At 33.3% G+C, this 22,114-nt stretch overlaps 4 protein-coding genes across 6 annotated transcripts; 1 reads left to right on the forward strand and 3 right to left on the reverse strand.

Moving 5' to 3' along the window:
* On the reverse strand, positions 234 to 4,491 carry LOC109360971 (non-structural maintenance of chromosomes element 1 homolog). Of its 3 annotated transcripts, none has more exons than XM_019606226.1 (7): positions 4,333 to 4,491; positions 3,879 to 4,037; positions 3,128 to 3,324; positions 2,703 to 2,783; positions 1,404 to 1,643; positions 770 to 847; positions 234 to 697 (listed from the first exon to the last, which is right to left on the reverse strand). In XM_019606226.1, the coding sequence occupies exons 2-7, from the start codon at positions 3,994 to 3,996 to the stop codon at positions 356 to 358; spliced, it is 1,056 nt and encodes a 351-aa protein (XP_019461771.1). In that variant the 5' UTR covers positions 3,997 to 4,037; positions 4,333 to 4,491; the 3' UTR covers positions 234 to 355. The 3 variants fall into 3 exon arrangements, with proteins under 3 accessions (XP_019461771.1, XP_019461772.1, XP_019461769.1); XM_019606227.1 differs by having other exon boundaries at positions 3,879 to 4,035; positions 4,349 to 4,490; XM_019606224.1 differs by lacking the exon at positions 4,333 to 4,491 and having other exon boundaries at positions 3,879 to 4,109.
* LOC109360972 lies at positions 6,655 to 9,829 on the forward strand. Its single transcript, XM_019606228.1, has 3 exons — positions 6,655 to 6,729; positions 6,837 to 7,027; positions 9,541 to 9,829. Exons 2-3 carry the CDS (start codon positions 6,854 to 6,856, stop codon positions 9,625 to 9,627), a joined length of 261 nt encoding a protein of 86 aa, XP_019461773.1. The 5' UTR covers positions 6,655 to 6,729; positions 6,837 to 6,853; the 3' UTR covers positions 9,628 to 9,829.
* On the reverse strand, positions 11,230 to 13,372 carry LOC109359327. The gene is made up of 2 exons (XM_019603947.1): positions 13,132 to 13,372; positions 11,230 to 11,762 (listed from the first exon to the last, which is right to left on the reverse strand). Exons 1-2 carry the CDS (start codon positions 13,313 to 13,315, stop codon positions 11,542 to 11,544), a joined length of 405 nt encoding a protein of 134 aa, XP_019459492.1. The 5' UTR covers positions 13,316 to 13,372; the 3' UTR covers positions 11,230 to 11,541.
* LOC109359071 (putative uncharacterized protein DDB_G0270496) lies at positions 14,242 to 21,414 on the reverse strand. Its single transcript, XM_019603585.1, has 14 exons — positions 21,298 to 21,414; positions 21,061 to 21,152; positions 20,558 to 20,808; positions 19,782 to 19,854; positions 18,505 to 18,579; positions 18,307 to 18,417; positions 17,991 to 18,033; positions 16,745 to 16,838; positions 16,407 to 16,509; positions 16,241 to 16,336; positions 16,130 to 16,159; positions 15,321 to 15,420; positions 14,670 to 14,754; positions 14,242 to 14,559 (listed from the first exon to the last, which is right to left on the reverse strand). The coding sequence occupies exons 2-14, from the start codon at positions 21,142 to 21,144 to the stop codon at positions 14,448 to 14,450; spliced, it is 1,257 nt and encodes a 418-aa protein (XP_019459130.1). The 5' UTR covers positions 21,145 to 21,152; positions 21,298 to 21,414; the 3' UTR covers positions 14,242 to 14,447.

A 22,114-nucleotide genomic window follows, 5' to 3' on the forward strand; every position in this document is an offset into this window, starting at 1 on the left:
AAAGAAAACTTATAATCAAAACATTGTCTAGATATAAAAGTTAAACTAAATCAAAAATTGCTTAATAACTTCAAAAACTTGTAATTGATATAGTTTGCACTAAGTCCAAGGTTCAATTTGTGAAAATGACTACATGATGGAACTATAACATAATGTCAAAGAAGCAGCAACAACAACAATAAAACATTTATCTCACTAGGTGGAATCGGCTGACTACTGAAGAAGTATGAAACTATTAAAATATCAATATCATAGGAGAGCAAAATATTATACAGCATCTACTCAAATTGATCAGTTCATGTTACTCAAAAAAACAATTAGCAGTCATCAGCAGCAAAATATACAGTGCTTCACCTTACATCAAACCAGCGGAACTCCGAGTTACTCTTCTAAAATTGGCGGACGAAGGCTGAGATGCACCGGATCCTCCTATATTTGCATCCTCAACAATCCTGTTGGTTCTGCGCCTCTTTTCGTTAGAACCAGTAGCTTGTTGACTTCCTCTACGTTCATTGTCGTCTTCATTCTGTACAGCATTGCCATCCTCAACAATTCTATTGTTTCTGCGCTTCTTTTCTTTAGAACCCGTAGCTCGCTGACTTTCTCTATGTTCATTCTCATCTTCAATCTGTACAGCCTCTGCCTTCGTAAATGCATATGGCCATGGAGTGGCACAACTTGGGCAAACTTTTGAAGCCTAAAAACCAATCAGTAGCAGTAAGATAGGAAGTAACTCTCTACATTTGTAAGATGAAAAAAAGACAAATACCTTTCTTAGAGAGAAAAGTTGCTTCAGGCAGTGCTGATGAATTCGTACAGTACAATTTTCATTTTGGCATAACTCCACCTTCATAGATTGAGTAACAGATTATCAGACTTGGGAATAGCAGCAATATGTATGTGTAAGAATAATTAGTACTATCTACATATTTCAAATTATCCATTTATGTTCCTTCTAGTATAAACAAAATCTAGAGATCTTTTGTCTTGTGTTCTCAATGCCATCATAATCTATATGGTTAGACAATAGGAGTAACTATATTACTATATAAAATGTATAGAAAGTTATATATACATGTGTAAATAGATTCTCAGTAAAATATAAGACAACAACCAAACCTTAGTCTCACTATGTGGGTGTGAATATAAAAGTTGACAAAAATTAAATACCCAACTTGTTAATGATGTTTAAATAGTGATTATTAAGTAACAAAACTCCTGATTGCTTTGAAAGTCTAAAAGTATTTTTGTGCAAATTTTCCAAAAGTTTACATTGCAGTTATCAATATGATTAAAATCCCATCAGAAAGGGCAAACCCTAAGTCGAATGCTGATTCAAAATAAACACAAGCAATGATGAGAAGAAAATGGAAAAGAAGAATTTGTACTAGTGCAAAGACAACCTTCACTCCAGCTTCACTGCAAACATAACATGATGGAACATCATTACTTCGAAACCAACTGCGGAGATCAAGGAATGACTTCACCCCAAGTTTAATATTACCATCTGTGGTCAAGTCCAACCACTGATCCTTCACAAGTTCATGTAGAGTTTTTTCCTTGTCAGCCAAGGAGAAATTCTTCAACGCAGATGGGACATGTGACTGGCTTTCTTGAGATTGCTGATTTGTCACAATAGTAACCTGAATATATACCATATTCCATGACATTTTAGCACAATGGCAGTACAGGATGAAGATCTTTTCTACATGATGTCAATGTCATCTATGTTTCAATAATTACCCTCTCAATAAAAGGGGTTAAAGGCTTTCTGAAAGCAGATTAGATTATTGTATTCTCGTTTTCTCGAGTATATGAATGTATATGGTTTGGCAACAATTGAACAAACAGAAAAAGCATTTGGGTTGTGCATATACATAGAAAAGTTTTTATTTATTTGGTCATATGTTTGAGGTGGAGGGACGGGCTACTGCATGACTACCAATAGTTTTCAATGCTGAAGATCAGTTGATAGAAAATACACGACGCTCCTTCATCAGGTATTTGAATATTACACTATATTTTCTCCTTCCTCCACCACTCTGCAATTTCTCTTCATTCATGTCAAGCAGATCTTTGACCTTTGAGCATGGCATCTAGACCAGCAAAGGTCCATCTTCAAGGTTCAGTTATTCTTTACTCTCTGCTTCCTTGATCTAATAGTTGGTCCAGACCACCTGAAGCATGTCGGAACCGCCATCTGTAGTTGGATTCTCTACTTTCAGTGAAGTAAGTCGCAAACCTTTTAATTTGACTTACTGTCCAGGAACATCTAAGAGCTAGTGCCTCAATGCATGCATTTTGTGGGTAGCATAGTCTTAAATGATTAGGGGAGATAACAAGTAAAATCAAAACTTGATTTGGGAGAGAGGCTATTAAATTAAAGGGTCTTTGATTAAGGCAAGGTGGAGTATATGGATCCAAGTTTAATATAAAGAGAATAGGCTACATTTAATAGATGAAAATTGGAGATCAGATCATATCACAAGTTTCATATTTCACAACAGATTGCAACTACAAACAATCCTACTCTCACCAATCTAATATAATGATAAATAACTAATATTTCACACTGATGTTTTCTGGCAATATTTCACTCTAATGTCTGACAATACTACTTCTCAAGCATTGAACGGCAGTGAATTAAAATAAGAGTAAATCTTTTATAAGTAGAAAATTGTAGGCAGATGGAAATGTATAACCTGACTATCCAAAGCAAAATTGAGAGCGGCAATGTTGGAGACAACACCATTCGCAGTGGCATCTTGTACTATTGCTTCAATCTGTTGTTTGCCATTCAAAGAAAACAATAAAATTATTTATGTCAGATGTTATAACATTAATATCAAACATCCAACTAATTATTGCACAAGCAAGTGATATTACACTTCACATATAGCAACACACAAAATTAAACTCCTCCTCATAATTAATCTGCACAGACACATATGTCCAATGATATACACGCAAGTGATGCAAACTAAGAGTCACAAATACTACAATGCCATATACAAAGCGAATTCTACTAGACTACTAGAGCCAAGTAACTTGTTCCACATTCGTGCACAGATACAGACACAAACAGGGAGACAAATTGAAAAGCACAAACTAGTTCAGCTACACTTACAATGGCCTTATAAAAAGCAATTTGCGGAACTTTATACTTGGTCCCCAGCTTGGATTGTTCATCGGAAACAGTATTGACGACTCCATAATAAAGCTGGCTATCATATTGATCTATGCAGCCACGCAACTCGAAATGAACACAAGTAAGTGCCTTGTTTATTTTCAGAACAAACCCATCGAATAACTGACGTTCAGTGACTGTACCATGGAAGACAAATTCAACCAAGGTCATAATTTTTTTTAACAAGGATACATGAAATAACAACTACAATCAAGTCTTAATCTCACTAGATAAGGTCAGCTACATGAACCGAACAACACTACAATGCTCTATCATAAATTGTATTCATTGACAAAGCGAAGGATACATGAAACACAAGCTAAAAGATTTTTAAGCTAGCCTAAATTCCATTCTCTAGCTTAAAAGCATATCACATTTCCTCCTTTTATTGTTCATCATGCTACAACACTAGACTTAATTGGCCTACACATTCTTACCCCCCGCAAACAAAGAGATTATCTCCAGGACTTAAACTCATAACCTTCAGGTCACAAGACAAGCAACATTACCATTTTTACGCCAATGCTCACCCTCCAAACTTAATGATTATAAACTAAAGTTCAAAACCCATGTTTAATCTCTATAATATTCTCATTCTATAGTACACCAAAAAACCAACAATGCCAAAAAAACTTAAATTTTGAATGTCAAAACTACAAACTTGAGTGTAAATTGAATAAATAAAAAGGACCTGGGTTTTTCTTGGTTAGGTCCTGAAACATAGAGTGAAAGTCCTTCTCCTTGAGCGGTCCACGTGATAAGAGTGCTTGAATTATGGTATGGTGTCTCCAACTTAACCCACCGGACATTTTTTTTATTTTATTTTTCTCAATTGGGATTCAGAAACCCTAATGCGCAATGAAACGAAATCGTGAAAATTAGGGTTTGAAAATCCAAAAAATCCGGCAAGTTTTTAATGATTTGTATGGGAGTTGAATTTTGTAGAAAAAACGAAAGGAAATGGAATACAGAGCTATGAAATACACCTGTGTGATGAGTTTTGAAGGATCTAAAGTATTTCATTTCCCTCCGAAACTCAACTCGCGAACGGAGCTTAACCGATAGAGTAATAAAACAATAATAATAGGAATGCAGTGTAAAAATAAAAAATAAGTAAAAACAGTGAAACGTGAAGAGTGGGAAGGGTTGTTGAGGTTGTACCACGGAGGGTAGAGTTTCAGCGCAATGCGGTGAGGACTTGACGGCGACACCGTGGTATATGGTCGGAGTGTGTGACTTTGCGGTGGCGGGAGAAAATGTTAAGTTCACTTCACTTTTTCTTTTGGTTTTTTTCGAACAAAACCGAAGTTGCTTCATGGAAATTTTTTTCATAAGCAAATTTGTTTTTTTCTTTTAATGTCAAAATAGTTTTTTTTTTAATATTTTGCTTGCAAGATAATTTCTTTCATTAAAATAATAAAGTTTAAAGTTTTCTTTTATTAGATAATTTTGTCATTTAAAATACTTCGTTGTAAAATTTAATCTCCATAAGTTTAGACTAATTTGGCTGAAGTTAAAATTTGTAGAGCAATTTATTTGATGGAAGAAAAATTTAAGAATTATTTGAAGATTTTTTTATTTCAGAAGAGATCTACTTTCAAAATTCAAACTTTATTTTTCATATCAACAATGCGTTTATCTAATGATGTAAGGTCTTATTACATTCTCAAGGTCGACCTTTAAGAGTGACACTTATTAGGAGGAACAATCATAAATCTAGAAAGAAATTAATTTATTATCTAAAATGTAAAAGATACTTTTAATAGTACCAAACAAAACATTATTTTTTTATGGACGAAATTTGGTCATACAAAAAGTTTACTGTATTAATTTGGATTTTACCTCTTTTTTTAGTCATGTATTAAATTTTGGGTAAAATAAAAATAAAAGGATGTGAGCAAAAGAAGTGGTTAAATATTGGCTATGATAAAACCAATATGCATGTTTTTTTTGCCACATAATATTCAATAACTTTGACTATAAATACGAATGTTCCAAATTATTATAAGATATCAACACTTTAAGTTTAACGTATGTTTTCTCTTCTTATTCTCTTGACTTGTAATTCTCTTTTGTCATAATGAAATTATTATCATTGTTCTTCACTTGTGCGCATAGATAAATCGTTGAATCGTGTTAATTTTTTGGTGTCATTTTTCTAATTTTTTTTGTACTACAAAAGATATTCTCTCACCTTTTTGGTTAATGAACTAATCAGAGTATGTGACTGTCCCTCCCAACAAATGTCACTTAAAGGAATTGAACATTTGATATTTTATTCACCATGGAGATCTAGTGAGGTCTTGTACCTTAGACCAACACATGTATCATTTACTCGTTTATTTTGGTTTTAAACTTTAATTCATGTTGATAGTGAGAGTTACGTAAGTACTCATATGAAGGGCTGATAATAGATTAAATCAACTCGATATTCGTTCGAAACTTGATTCAGTATTTATCTCACCTAAGTTTGCAAAACCAAAGTAAAGAATGAATGATGGATTGAGGCGCCACATCCATACATTGCAAACTTTGATACTTATGACTCATATTATAATTTTAATGGCTCAATGAGATGATTTATCTATGATAACATAATTCTACCTGAGGGGATTTACTTACCTGAACAGTAAAAAAAAAACTTATTCCACATATTGCTCATAAATTTTAGGGAAATCTAATGGTTTAGGTTTACTCACTAATTCAAATTACTGGTTTTTTCATTCTAAGGCAGCCCCCTAGAGGTTGTCATCAAGTGATCATCAGAGTTAGTTTTGGCTTGAAACCCAAGTCATGGTCGTTGAGCCAACAAAGGACAAACATCTTCCTTTCTAGGTGTTTGGTCGAAGGAAACATCTACCTATTAAGTATTGATGGTGGTTGTACCAACATGGCTAGTTCAAGGTTAGTTTCAAAACTAAACCTTACGATTAAACAACATCCCACTTCTTACCAACTATAATGATTAAGTGAGATTACTGTGAACCAGCAAGTGGAGGTTCCCTTTTCAATAGGGAAATATGAAGATGTAGTTCTTTGTGATGTGATTCACATGGAGACCAGCCATATACGTTTGGGTCGTCCATGACAAATGGATAAGAGAACCATCCATGATGGATTCTCAAACAATAATCCATGTTTTGAAGTAAATCTTCCTCGTTAAAATTCAACATTATTTGTATTATTTTATTTAAAAGTTAATAAAAATTTATTTTGAATAATAAATAATGCATATAATAAAAACTCTTATACTAATCTTTCAACTACCAAACACAATTTAACCCAAACCAATTCATAGGAGAAAAAATGTATACACGAACCGTATATAAAATTTATAGACTATCATTACAAAAAAATAATAATTAATAAATAATATATAATGAAATATATGCGTATAAATTTTTAAACTAACCGTATATAAATTTTATACTCAATTTATAAATGAAATAAAATGATTATATAAAATCTTAACCTGAATGAATCAGAAAACACTATCTTATTCACAGATCTGAATTTTCTGAATTGTTCGATTCAATTCTCAGGTATCTCTCTCTTCTCATTTCCACTTTTTCAATTACCGATTCTCCATAATAATCACTTTTCAACTTATAATCTAATTTAGGGTTTTGAATTGTAACATATTCGATAGAACAAAGTAAACCAATAATGGGAGGTGGAGCAGCTGATCATGGCGGCAATGGAGATTTTAGGGCCAAGGTTTGGAGCATGACTGGTGGACCTTATTGTAGACCTAAACATTGGAAGCGAAACACCGCCGTAGCGATGTTTGGTATCTTCCTTGTTTGTATCCCTATTGCTATCAAATCCGCTGAGTTAGAGGTATCTTTATTTGTGTTTGATTCATTATTTTATAATCTGTGGCATTTGGAATTTATGTTTAATATGATCTTACATTGTTTTTAAGTATTTGTTAATAATTCAGTGTTTTAAATTGAGGTTACGACTACTGTTGTGGTTATAATGACCGATGTGATGTGGATTGTTGCCGTTGTAGTATGAAGTTTTTTTTATGCAACTAGATTAGTATGATTCAGTGTCACACTGCAATTGTAATATTTGTTGATAATATTTGTAGTGTTTTAAATTCGGGGGTTGGTCAGATTGCAGTTATGTTGCGTTTATGTTGCAGAAAATTAAAGGAGAATATGGCCGATGCGGTCGGAATTGTGGTCGTGATACCATTGTGCAGACTTCGGAAACTTCAATACTCACTTTATGTTGCTTTCTTCTCTTCAATTCTATGTTCCTTTGTTGTGTTCTTCTTTCTAATTCCTTGTTCCTTTGCAACCTAAATTGTTCATTTCTTATGCTCTACTATATTTAGAGGGTTAGCTAACGGTAACGTTTCTGCTTAGTGACTAAGAGGTCACATGTCAAATATGAGAAACTGCCTCTCCACGCGTGGGGCTAAGGTTGGTACATCTATCCTTCCCATACCCCACTAGGTGGGTGGCTCGTACACTGGGATGCCTTTTTTATGCTCTAGTGTATTTCATGGGTTATTTCTTAGTGACCATGAGGTCACGGTTCAAATCCTGGAAACAACCTTTCTGCTTGCGGGCTTAAGGCTACATACATCTATCCTCCTCAAATTCCACTGTGTTTGAAGCCTTATGCACTGAGCCGCCCTTTTTACTGCATTCCACTAAAACCACCTGTTTGTTTGTCTAAAACCATAGTGGCCATGGTATCATCTCAAGTTCTCAACCAGCAACTCTCGAGCACTTCATTCTCAAACGCATCTTGTGCATTGGTAAACCTACTGGTGATCACATTGATACGATTTGGCAGTGGAATAGTGTGAAAGATATAAAGAACAGGAAGAGTCCCACTTGTGATTTTGTGGTGAAGTGATTACCGGTGGGATTACTATAGCAAAGAGACACCAAATGGGAGTTAGGGCACATGGTGTTTGCAAAAAGTTCCACCAAAAATTATGTTTTTAATCAAGGAGGCTATTAAGAAGAAAAAAAATGCTGAAAGTGATGCATACTTATTTGACTTGAAGGAAGATGGCAGTGAAGAAGAGATGCAAGAAATACACAGTATTCAAAGTGGAAAAAGAGCTGCACCACCACCTTTTGCTCCTGCCGTCGAGAAAGGGAGCACAATCTACAGCCCCATGGGTTGACTATATCATTATTGTTTACATAATTGAATGGGGAAAGAAGTGTAAGTGTGGTATGGATTGACTACCTTTTCTCTCTATTGTTCTTCAGGATGAGTGATTGCTCCCATATTAAAATTTGGGAAGATAATTGGGCATGTATTGTTCCTCTTTCTGAGGCTTTCACTGAGCTTTTCTGTCTACTCAATACAAGGCAGTTTGTTTTGTTTGTCAATTATACTCTAAGAATAACTTCTCCTGGAATCTTCACATTTTCAGAATCTTGGACGATAGAGAGGTTAATGAGTTAGAGTCTCTTGTTTTTAATTGACTTTATTCATCTTTCTTCTATTCCTGATTTTAGAACTTGGATGCTTGATTCCTTGAGAGTGTTCACTTGTAAACCTTTTTTTTCTCCGGTTCTTGGCAATCGCTCACAATATAGATAGGTTTCTTTTTGATAAACCCTTCTGGAAGTCCAAAGCTCTCTCAAAGGTTGAAGCTTTTATCTGGACTGATGTCGTGAACAGTATTAACACAAATGACATGCTCTACAAGTGTTGACTTCAGACCTCTGACTGCTTTGTATCTTGATATGTGCTTGACATGGTCCAGATTTGAAAACCACAGTGTATCTTTTTTTTGCACTGTTGGCAACAAGTAAGAAGGATTTAGTGATCAATGCTTTATGTTAGAATATTATAGTATCGTGTGATCCATGTAAACGACCCTAACTTGTGGGAAGGTTGGTGGTGGTTGTTGTTGTTTACTATTTGCTGTTTGAATTTTTTCCTTTTGATGCCTCTTGGACATGTCTTTTCTTCCCGTAAAAAACATTGACCTTGTATATGTAAAATCTTCTAGCTTCTTTAAAATTACTAGGGACTGGAATAATGCTTAATAGTTTGTTACCATGGAATTGTTTTTTAATTCAATGATTTAGATTTTATGCTCTCCGAATTCTAGAATTCTGTGTGTTGGTTTGCTTTTGCATTAACATGACAAATATCTCCTTGTTTTACTTTGAATTTGAAATGCTTGAATAGATGGGTGAGCTGAATTTGTTTTCTTACAAATGGTGGCAGAACTTAGTTCAACTCTTTCATGTTTCTGTTATAAAGCCAAGACTTTTTAATTCATCCACTTTTATTACGTTCACTAATATTTTATTGTTACCATTTCTTGGATATATTGGCTAACAATATGTTTTTTTTAAATCTTTCAGCAACGACCACATCACCCTGTTCGCCCAATCCCTTCCCAAATCTGGTGCAAGAATTTTGGAACCAAGGACTACAAGGAATACGAATAATCGAATTGCTGCTATTAATGTGATGCAAGACTTGGATCTAGGATCATGTGATAGACAATCTTTTTTTTGTTTGTGATACATCTACCCTCACAGACTTCATTGGTTGGAAGTCTCGTGCACCAGGTCGCCCTTTTTATATTTAACGGCCTTCCGAAAACTGATGAAACTACAATAAGTTGAGCATGTCTGGAAGGTTACCTTTTCCTTGAGAGCATGTCCAAACTGACATTACTAATAATTGTTATTTGGCAGTTAAGTTTCTCAAATATATTATAGCAAAATATGATTTCTGATTAGATGATATTTTCAGTCTCATGATTAGATGATATAATTTAATTTTTTTTTATAAACTATAAACTAGGCAAGAAATATGCTGATATAATGTGCTGGTTACAATAATGATATGAGTCCATTGCATTAACTCATTCATATTCACGGCATCAAATTATTTGATTTGTAGGCCTACTTTCCCTCAAGTTACAAAAACATGCCTTGGTTGTAATTTATTTAACAAGGGTGTGGTACAAATTTCTTAAATCTTACATAGAAATCTTTTAGTATTTTGAAAGAGAAAAAGGTATGTCTTTATATTATGAGATAACTTATCTCCTTAAATATATTGATTGGCGTAATTTTCTTGACATAATAAAATAGCTTTGTTAGCAATTTTTATAAGGGCGTCTACATTTATGAGTCTCTTACAATTTTTGAAGGGTTATGCGGCATCAACATTGCACCCATTAATATTCAACCTAAGACAAATAAGATTTTACATCTTAGAGTCATTCATAAACTACTCAATTTCATTTTATTTCTTTTAATTATTATTCCCTCCAGTCTCCAACATAAGTACATTTGAAGTCATATGGTGGAGTAAAATATGAGTCAATTTTAATTAGTTTCACCCTATTAATTGTTATTGTCCTTAATATACTCTTATTTACTTAAAAAATATTAAATTATTTTATAGTATTACCCTTGAAACAAATTCTGGTGTCTTTATAGACAAGACGTTAGTCTAGTGAGGTAAAGTTTTACTAGATATATTAATGAATAAAAAGTGAAGAGTTCAATTCCTGAGAATGACACTCGTTGAGAGAAACAATCATATACTATACCCTGAAAATGGATTAGTTTCTTACACAAAAATTCTCTATCTTTTAAATAGAGAAGATCTCTCATTAAATATTATGAGTATTTATGCATGCTATTTTTCTTGATTTATGTAAATGCATGACACTTGATGTTTCAAATATCATATATAAAAAATGAAAACAGTAAAGTTGAATCTCATAACCATATACATATATATCTAGGAAGTGACTCATGTGAGAATAACTGTTATTATAAAAAAAAAAAAAAGAGAAATGTGGATCATTAAATCTTATTTAAATAATATATATACATATGACCAATAACTAATTTTTAATCCTAACATGATAATGATGAAGAAGTGCTTATATTGTTTATTTTTTATTCTTGACAATGCACTATCCCTGTTTTGCAAATACTGAAACTATGATGAAAACAAACAAATGCATTATTGAAGAAATCAAGAGCCAAGAGTGTGTGTATCAAATGAGTAATTACTCAAAATTAATAATCAACCAAACCAAAGTTCAACAACTGAAAGAAAAGCTTACATTACAATTAATATCAAGCATACAAAAAAATGAAAAATGGTAGACATAATATCCAGATATTCTCTTCAGCATATTCCTCCTTCATTGTCCTGCAGAGAAGTTTCTAATTCCAAATTGATCACAAAATGTTACATTTGAAACAAAGTTTTCTTCCTAATTACATATATAGAAAATGTGTGTTTATGGCTTCATAGAGCAAATCCAAGTTGGAATATGTTGGATTACCTGTCTTCTAAGTAGTTCAACAATAACTAGATTATGATACATCATATTATCCACTCCTCTTCCTCTTGAAGGCTGGGTGTACGATTGCGTTATACGAATCTAACTTGTCGAATTTCGCAATGCAGTCTTTCATGTTCTTCAAAACAACCGGCATTGCAGAGCAATTGCTTGAGATCTTTTCATTTAACAATTTTACCTTTTTGGCAATCTCTTGATCTTCTGGTGCAGATGAATTTTCCCCACTACAAATGTTTAGTTCTAATGCACCTGTATCAAATAAACCAGGTCTACATCAAATGCATCATTAAAAGGAATTACTGAAAATAAAGATATGGCACCTTGAAAGAGTTGAAGAAATAAATAAGTATAACATCTATTCATATACAAAGGTCAGAGGATGAGTTCGGCACAACGGTAAAGTTGCTGCTTAGTGATCATGAGATTATGAGTTCAAATCTTAGAAATAACATATCCACTTCTGAGAGTAAAGAATGCGTACATATACACTCCCCATACCCCACTCAGTATGAGCCCCATGCAATGGGCCGCTCTTAATTTACAAGACTTAAACCAACAAATGACAAAAGGACCATCACTATGATAACCAAAGATGACTCGAGGTCAATTTTAGTTTACAATAAAGGAAATTCTTAAGTTGCATCTCATCAACTCAAAAGGTTTTCTAGGACAATAAACTAAGATTTGAAATCAGGCAGGTACAAGAAATTGCATCAAACAAATAGATGGCAAGAACATAGTTGCATATGCTCACTAATCCTGCCACAAATGCAGAATTAATTTCAGAAAAGTAGGAGATGACTCGAATGATAATTTTTTTCTTTTTGTAGAAGTTTAATATGATACTCACTTGTCTTTTTTGATAATAACAAAAACCAACAACCAAGCTTGAGTCCCACTAGGTGGGGTCGACTAAGTTTTCAAATTATAATTTCTAGGCCATTATCCAAGTTTCCTGTTCATTTCTACACAAATTATAACATCCCCTGCAGATACAACAAGCAGCGAAATTCGCTGTCCTTGCAATGTAATTTTTACATCACAAAAGAAAAAAAAAAACTTCAGCAACAAACAGGTCAACAAAATCAGGATATTTTGGGTTTTCTTCCATAGCCAAACCTGCAATATCTTTTTTATAATCTGCCTGATAGTTGAAATGAATCTAAATCAATTTGCTCATTTTCATGCATCTTCTAAACATAGTGATGCATGCACATTATTTCATCGATCTATATTCTGTTCATATTAATACCATCAGTCAATGGACCACTGGGATTTAAAGGTCCAAAACTCATATGCTACATTAGATAAGAGAAAATGACACCACAAAAAAAGTAATCAAATGCAGCAAATTAGTACAAGAATCACTTAATAAGTTATCAAAATTAAGCAATCTAAAGTAGAACCCGTAGTTGAAATCAGGCTGCAGATCATACTAAAGATTCATACATCCAAAGAAAGGGCTAAATTGCAAAAACAAAATCCCCAAAGTACTCAAATTGAAGAAACAAAGTTAAAACCCAAAAACCAAATCATAACCATGGATTATAGAACAAGAATGTGATATTACTAGGAAAGAAAGAGTGAAAAGAAGAAACCCTAGAAAGTAGAATCATACTGGGTTGTGGAAAATGGGGTCTGTGAGTAGCGAGAAGTGAAACAAGTGTGTTGTTGAGTTGATCGGGTAGGGTTGATCGATATTGAAGAAGTTTATGTGCCATTTGCTTTATATCTGATTCTAACGTTTCAATGTCTGAATCTGAATCATCTTCAACCATTTCAAACTTCTTCTTACGAACCATGTTCCAATTTCAGATTTTCAATTTCAACAATGAAGAATGAAGAATCAATTTCAGAATATTATATATCATTTGCTTTCTATTTAAAAAAGGCAAAAACAATTTGGGGAATAAATAAATATTATTTTATTTCTATAGCAATGTCTTAAACACATGTCTAACAACCGTGTAGATCAATGACTTATTTTAACTTAATTTTGAGTATTATAATTCTTTTTCGAGCCTTTTCGGGTGTGTTATTGTCTTCTAACAAATGTCATTCTCAGTATTAAACGCTTAGCTTTTTGATTATCCTGAGATCTAATATAGTCTTACACTACTAAACTAATATCTCGTTGGTGTTTTAATGTAATTTAAAGTCGATTCTAACTCGAATAGAATTGCTCCAATTAGTGGACTCCAATTAGTGGAGGATACCTTGTTAGACAAAAAAGATGGATTGATAAGTTGAATAAAATGAGATGGAACATGATAAATTAAGTTGAGTGCAAGTTTTATTTGGCAACGACTATAAAAGATAAGAAATTGAATTTTGTGTTTTGCACTCATCTCTCTTGGTTACTCACCTCTTATGCCTCCAAATAGCAAACCAAGAAAAATATATTTGATCATTTTTCATAGTGATTCTACTTCTTTAAAGTAGATAATTTTGCAAGTAATTTTATTAAGTAGGAAGAATACATTTATAATGCAAAACTTTACCATTTCTCATGTTATCTTTGAACATGAATAATAATTATGCCAACATATTGTAAAAAAACATTTTTATTTCATTTTAGAATATTATGATTTTGAAAACCTTGGGGAACCGAATTTTTTTTGATGTACTAACAATATATGAGCTTTATATATTATCAATGCATCATCTATTATTCACGTTTAATTATTATTCACTCTTCAAAAAAATAATTCAAATGAATGATAACATGTGACACCATAAACTGAATATGTATCCTCAATAGATTAACAGCAAAATTGTTTAGTAAGAAAAGAAATCAAATTCCAGAATAATGAAAACATCAAGTTAGTTGTAGTTTTGGATAAATTAGTACATCATATACTACATCATGTAATAGGCCAAAATTGTGCAGCTTACATTGCTGTCTGCCAACAATGATTATAAGGTAGCAGCAGATCAATTTTCTGATTTCAATCCAAAGAGGTTGTCAAATAACATTGGAGCCATAGGAGGAAGATTCATGGGTTGAGAGGCCATGAAATTTACTATCTTTTCATGAACATTATACCTTCAACACCAAAAAGTTGTTACAATTAATAAGAAGAATGCAACATATATATATATTACAACTACAATTACAACAGTGCCAAAAGAAAAGTAAAGGAGATCTTCTGATACCTTATCTTGCGACTTTTTGAGGCACGACGATCCACAATCTTTCTTTTCTTTGTTTGCATCCTCTTCAAAGCATAGAATGCTTTTTCTGAATGAAAGGACATACATCAGAAAGCGACAATTTTTAGGGAGATAGTCAAGAATTGTACTGTGGAGAGAAAAAGCAATACATACAAATGCTGGACTAGGAAAATTTAGGAGATGGAACTAGTGGATAATTCGTCACCCATTTGTTGTTTTAATTCTCCAAATATTTTAATATGTATGTATATCCATGTTCGATAATGCTACAAAAGCTTAGCCGGAAAGATAGCATGGTTTTCAGTCGAAGAAAGCATTAGGCAATCACTAATGTTTCATATACCTGAAGGAAATGTCATGGCTTGCCTAGTTTGCAAGTGTAAAATCTAGACCATGCAAAGTTAAACATCAAAACTGTTATGTGAAAGGTGGGTGTGCCTTAGAAAGCATGTATATAGCATAAAATTATGCCAAATATCGGAACGTTCTACATATATATTACTATTGCTGACTTTGTAACATATCAATGCACCTAATATATGATCATGAAAAATGCAAGTCCCCAACAAGGCGAGTGATATTAAAAGTGGAAATATTATTACAACATAATTAATCAGACAAAAAAATGCTTACCAGATGATGAAGGATCAACTGTCTCAAAAAATTCTTTCAGCAATTGCTGATAAAATTCAGAGTCATCCAGAAGTTCAGGATCAGCATCAGTAAGTGCTTCCTGGGCAGGGTTAAATTTAAATTTGTGATGTCAAAAAAAGTAATTAAAAAATGAAGAGTACAGATGCCGTGGAAAAACCAAATGAGAACAAGACAATGCATTGACCAATGCTATCAGACTAACACAATGACCTGTGTCACATTGAAATGCAACATTGATGGGGACACTAATCACAAACAACAGAATTACTAATATACTTAGCACATTTTTACTTTTCTAGCATGTTTGACTTTATTAATCTTTTTCCTAGCTTCCATATATACACTCCTAAATGCTAGATACATCCGATCCCATCAAACTGAAAACAGATACAAGAACGGCTTAAAACCATGGCTTTCTCGAAGAAAGGTCATTATGATTTGAACATTGGTAAAGAAGGCAAAAGGTCTTCAGGAGGGAGATAAAGATGATGACGACAGCTGGGTTATAATGTGAAGGAAAGTCATAAAGGAATCAGCAAGATAGTGAATTCTGAATTTGGTGGGTAGAACACAAAAGTCTTACGCAACAGTCCAATTTCTGACAAGTAGACCATATTTACAATTTGTTTTGTACCATAAAATACTGAGACAATTGAGATGGGAGCAATTCAGAACACCAAAAAAACATACTGTCACCCCACGGAAAGATATTAATTGATGATCGACGATCATGTTGCACATAAATGATAACTAGCTAAACTCAAAAATGAATAATAAATAAGGCTTACCTCTTCAGCTTTATCCTTAGCCTCGGGAACCTGAAGACATGCCAGTGAGTGTCAGATTTTTAGATAACTACTCTTTACGCATACTTTTAAGACAGTGAAAAAGTGACTTACCGATCCAAATATACTAACAGCTGATCTTCTCAGGTGCATTTGCTTCATCATTCTACTGGGATCCCTCATATATGTAGCAATTTGATTACTTATATCCTGTGATGGGACAACTTATGAGTAAAATAAGCAGGTATGCAGAATCTGCAGTCCAGTTATAGAACAAGACCTGATTAAAAGCCTGCAATTTTCCTTTAATAGCAGCAGCACCAGTTGTCACTTGAGTCATCCTCTGCCATTTGTTGATTGACTTGTCTCTAAAAGATGCTATCCTACAATATGCAATCATCAATAGCATCAGCAGAGCAGGCATACATAATGGCATGAGCATAACGTGTTTAAGATAGAAATGAGACAAATATACAAATGCATTTCTTTAGAATTTTCAAGCATTATTGATGCAGAGAAAGGGCTCATGGAACAAAAGATGGAAACTCCAATGCTGCAGCACCTTGAGAAAAGAAATGTCTAACAGAATAAATGTGCCTTAGAAGATTATAAAACTACCTCTTATGTGTCTGAGAAATTTGAGACCACTCTTGATCAAAATTGTCATCTAATTGTTTAGAGACTACTAAATCTTTTGATAATCTTTCAGAACCTTTAAGAAGAGAGGGAAATCATTAGTCCAAAAAAATATTCAAGATATGCAACCAAAAGTGAAAGTCACATCAGAATAGTATCATTTCCAACATAAAATCAATGCTTCAGGTATAAACCACTTAAGAAAGGTTTGTCTTGGGGCAGACAATGGTAAGTACAGAAAGTGTTGAAAGTAGGGAGAACAAAAACAAATACTAATTTGTTTGACCTAAAATGAACTATAGGCCTACACAAAGAACTACAGCTAGTCTTACCCAACCCACAAACGATTATTTTATACATCCTCCTCGCTAGCCTCATATTCATAGCTTTACGAAAAGTTAGTATATTGTTACAATTTCATGGGCTCCATTAATTACATTCTTTATAATTTCTCAAAACAGCGGCAACTAATGTGTGAAAAACAAAAAAGCTCTTCATAGATTATAATAGAAGAGGCACCCACAATGTGAATGTAAAGAATAAATATATCTATTTCATTACATGGCGTCATAATGATTTTTTATTCTTATATTTTGAAACTATTCAGTATTCACACCCACAAATAGACTGATTACTGAATGGAGCTGACTGAAATTGCACTATTTAAAACAATTGAAGTTTCTTAAAACAGGAAAGAGCAAGTAGTAGATGCTTGTTATCATGTATGATATTTCTCTATTAGCTTTCGATCATGGTAAAACAAAATATTTGGCCTTTAGGAAAGAATAAATTGAACACCAGAGGGAGGAATCCACTTCCTATAACTGGAGTTAAGAAAGTACAGACTACTATAGAGTAGAGATTAACCAGACACTCAGATAACTGCCCCACACGTACATTATTTCATCCCTAAATTGTTTTTGCAAAGATTTTTTCAATAAAAAATTACGACATGATTTTCAACATCAGACATTCATTTCTTTCAACCATTTTTAGTTAGATGTCTCTATCCCTTGATTGACAAGTGTGTTTAGCCCTGGCTTCATTGACTAAGTAGCTACAATGCTAGTCATGCCATTTCTCACAGGGAATGTTATTAATTATAATCTATCCAACCTTCAACAGTTTCCCCAAGCATCAAAGTCTCAACACATCACAACACGATAACAAGACAAAAATCACAGAAGAAACTATATAGGGAAATATGAACAATAACAAACTCAATTACCATAAGTGGCTTGGGTAATAGTTGGATTCTTCGCAAATAGAGCCTGGAATAAGCCAAGCAAAACCAGTTACTAATGACATCAGAGGTCAAACATAATAAATATGACAATATAACAAACAACTTCATAGTCTTTATAAGAGATAGAGGGTGGATTTACATAGCCTTTAACCCCTCTACATAAGACAAGACTTCAGAGAAATATAGATATGAAACAACAGCCTCCGACAACCAAGCCTTGTAAACTAAAACATATATACGAAAACAAACAATTCTCATTCCTTTCATTGATTATTTAAATTTCCAGACAAAAAAGCACCTCTTGCAGTTCCAATATAGAATCTAAAGTCTCCTTGGAAGAAGTCACCAGATTTGAATATGCTACACTAACAGTCTCATCAGATTCACAGAATGAAGACTTGATTGGGTCCTACAAACAAGTCAACATATTTGGTCACTGACATTCAAATATGATAAATAGGAAATCAATTAAATACTAAATGAGATCGGAAAAGACCTGTGGTAACCTATTTGAACTTGAGAATGGTTTCTGAAGTAAGAATCTTAGCTCAAGAATCTTGTACCAAAGGGCCTGCAGATAAAACAAAGTTCACCTATGTTATCAAAAACTCGAAATAGAAAAAATGTCCACTAAATGGAGGCTGGAGCAAAAGTCACATCTACAATTGACAACATATATGCTCTCTCTAGTCAATACAAGCAGCGAATGTCAGCCACTATCGCTGCAAATCATGGGTGCTGTTGCGCCCTGTGCAGACATTATCTCATGCAATAGCAAAATGTTGCGAAGTAAGTCCAACATTGTCTACCTCATTGTATTGGGAGTGGTTTAAATACTTAGTAGGCTATACCTATCATGGCCAATTGGTTTTTAGATGGAACCTTAATATGATATTAGATTCAGAGCAAAACTTTTCTTCGGTTACCATGGGTGAAAAGCTGCCCTTTCATCTGGGGTCGAAGGAAACCCATAACATGGTCCAACAGGGTTTTAGGAGGGGATGTAGGGAAGTAAGTTCCACATCACGTGCCTAATTGTCTCATGAGTGGTTTAAATACCTACTGGGATGCCAATTGGTTTGATGGAACCTTGACATAAAATCCCCGGTTCGCCCTCTTTTTTAGTTGTTTCACCTTTTTGTGGAAAGTTTAGTCACCTCGTACCTTTTTATGAGCTAGAACTCATTCACAGTTACAAATCCATCTTCTTCAATCATTTTCCCAACTCTCTATTTTGTGCTCCCTAGTCCCCATGAAAACGAATCTTAATATTCCAGCAGCCTACTATCTTTTCATGCAAAAATCGGTCATTTTCAGTCAAGTTTGGTTTGCTTAGTGCTCTCCACAGCCCCCTTGCTGTGCAAACCTCTTTGCTCTGCTCTGTTTTTAATTTCCCTTGATGAGCATGCATTTACTTTTTAGGTAAATTTTACTTTTATAGTAGAACATTTATATGTATAGGTGTACATTATTTATATTGTTTTCCTACTCATGATCTTTGGTATAAACCCATATCGCTATCCGCTGTCCAGCTAAGATGTTTTGGGGGTCGGCCGCTACATGCTGCTATCCGGGATTGACTACATAGCATCTATATATTCTATACAAGAACTAAGAACGAATTAACATTTTTCAACTTACTATATTTAAAAGGAAATGAAGAAGCAAATAACTGAATAAATGGGCAGATAATCACTAAATACCATAGACTATACCATCTACCACAATAAAACAGAATGCTTTGGTTAGGGCACAAGTCAAATAACACCACACCTTCTGGCTTTTTACAGCTTGACCTTTAAGGAGATCTTCATCCTTATGATGCTTCAAGTTCTTCAAAGTATCTCTGAAAGTAGAGAGATAAATTTTCCACATTTAATAACCACAACAAGCTATTAGATTAGATAAACAATATAATATAAGTTCACTCCGATTGAAGTCCAGAATACAAAACCTAATAATAACAGTTAATAGGAGACCAGAGAAAATGTATTGAAAATAGCAATATCGTCAGGTTCCTTTGTAGTTGAACATTATGAAGAGAAGTGATAATTCTTGCTCAAAAGATAGAACATTAGGAACATAACAAAACTGATAATTCTTGATCATTACTGATTAGGTGGATACAATCAAAATGAAACATAACAAAACTGGTTCAAGGATCCATTATACCAAGAGCGTTATTAGTTAGGTTAACATATGCAGTGTAATTTAGTGAACACATAAAATGCTAATGAGACAAGTTTCATTTACATTTAAAAACATACACATCAGTAGGTCTAGCTGACTGTTGTCTATGCATTATGTTTGATACAACAAAATATACTTAATGAAACATAAAACTTCACACATCAAAACATATAGAACTTCTCGTAAAACACATAGAACTACTAGTAGAACACATAAAATAAACCAAAAAATAATGATTTCACTGAAACATGCCCAAGATTGCGACAAATTTGTTAAACTTAGAAGCTCCCTATATCTATATTAACTTTCCATCTGGAATCATGTGCAAATCAACTATCAAATGCTGAACGGAACCTTACATCTCTTGGTGATGAAGTTCTCTATACTCTTTCTCAAGTTGTTCCATCTCCTCATTTTCCCTCTCAATTCGCTCTACTGCCTCATCTTCTTCCTCATCTGTTCCGGCCTCTCCATCTTCTTCCTCTTCCTGCTCGCCATCTTCTTCTTCTTCATCCTCCTCACCATCTTCTTCTTCTTCCCCCTCCTCCTCCTCACCATCTTCTTCTTCTAATTCCTCCTCATCATCATAATCATCTTCGTCCTGCAATACCTAAATCAAGAAAATAATCTCTAACTACAGTTAATGAAGGAATCACTAAGGTTATACAACATAATACAAATTTTGTTGGTACTACCAAAAGGTATCCCTTTACCCTATGAGTAAGGAACTAATCTATTTCGGGGTATGTGGCTGTCCCTCCCAACAAGTGTCCCTTTTGGTCATCCTAGGGATTTAGTGGAATCTTACACGACTAGACCAACGTCTCATTGGTACATACTACAAATTTGAACCAACAGTTACCTCTTCGTACTCCATATCATTGTAGTCATCGGAATCACTGTCAGTGTCTTGAACTTTTTTAGATTTCTTGGCAGAGAATCCCATTTTCAAACCTAAATTTATAATTATAAAACAAATAATCTATCAAAAAAACATATATTCATAAAAAAAAATAGGAACTGATAATTCAACACTACACACAATCAAATGAATGAAGAAAGAAAAAAACAGAGAAAATTGAACCAAAAAAAAACTAACCCTGAAAGAAGTGGTGGCGACGGTGACTGCTTTGTTTTCGATTGGGGGAATTGCTCTGAACGTTGTTGGGGTTTTGGGGGTTTTTGGTTTTCGAATGGGCTTGGGTTTAGGGTTTTAGATTGGGAATCTTTCTAAGGTATTTTTATGATTTAAGTTTAATGTTTAATCTTCCATTCATTTATTAATTTTAAAACTTTGATGGTTGGGATTGAATGATAAAAAAGTGCAATGATAATTTCACATTTATTATTTAATTTCATGTTATCAAAAAAATGTAGTGTTCAATATATGTAAATTATCTCCTAATAATAATAGTATTTAAATACTATATTAAATTCAGATATTATTTTTATCAAAATTTAAATTATCTCCTAATAATAATAGTAAGAGTTTAGTACCTTTTGTATTACTTTTTTTAATTATAAAATATTAATGCATACATTTTTCCTCAAACAATACTACTTATAATGATTTACTAGCCATTGTCAATTATGATCTTGCAATAATAATCAATTTCAATATTTACGAAATTAGGCAAAATCTTAATTGAACATTAGAAAGCCAACATCTTTATATATTAAGTACATTTCCCATGTCACAACATTGGTTTCTTGAGTTTCTTAATGTTTGCCCTTAAACCTATCATCTTTTTTTAATATTTCCTTTAACCCTATAATTAGCAAAACCATAAAAATAACTATAAGAAAATAATCAAACCAATCATACTGAAAAAAATTATCAACCCAATCATACTGGAATTGTTATATTATTTTTAAGCAAATGAAAATAATCAAACCAATCATCATGTTTTTTTTTT

The sequence above is a fragment of the Lupinus angustifolius genome, chromosome LG11 (genome assembly GCF_001865875.1).
Source record: "Lupinus angustifolius cultivar Tanjil chromosome LG11, LupAngTanjil_v1.0, whole genome shotgun sequence".
In the NCBI taxonomy this organism is placed as follows: domain Eukaryota; kingdom Viridiplantae; phylum Streptophyta; class Magnoliopsida; order Fabales; family Fabaceae; genus Lupinus; species Lupinus angustifolius.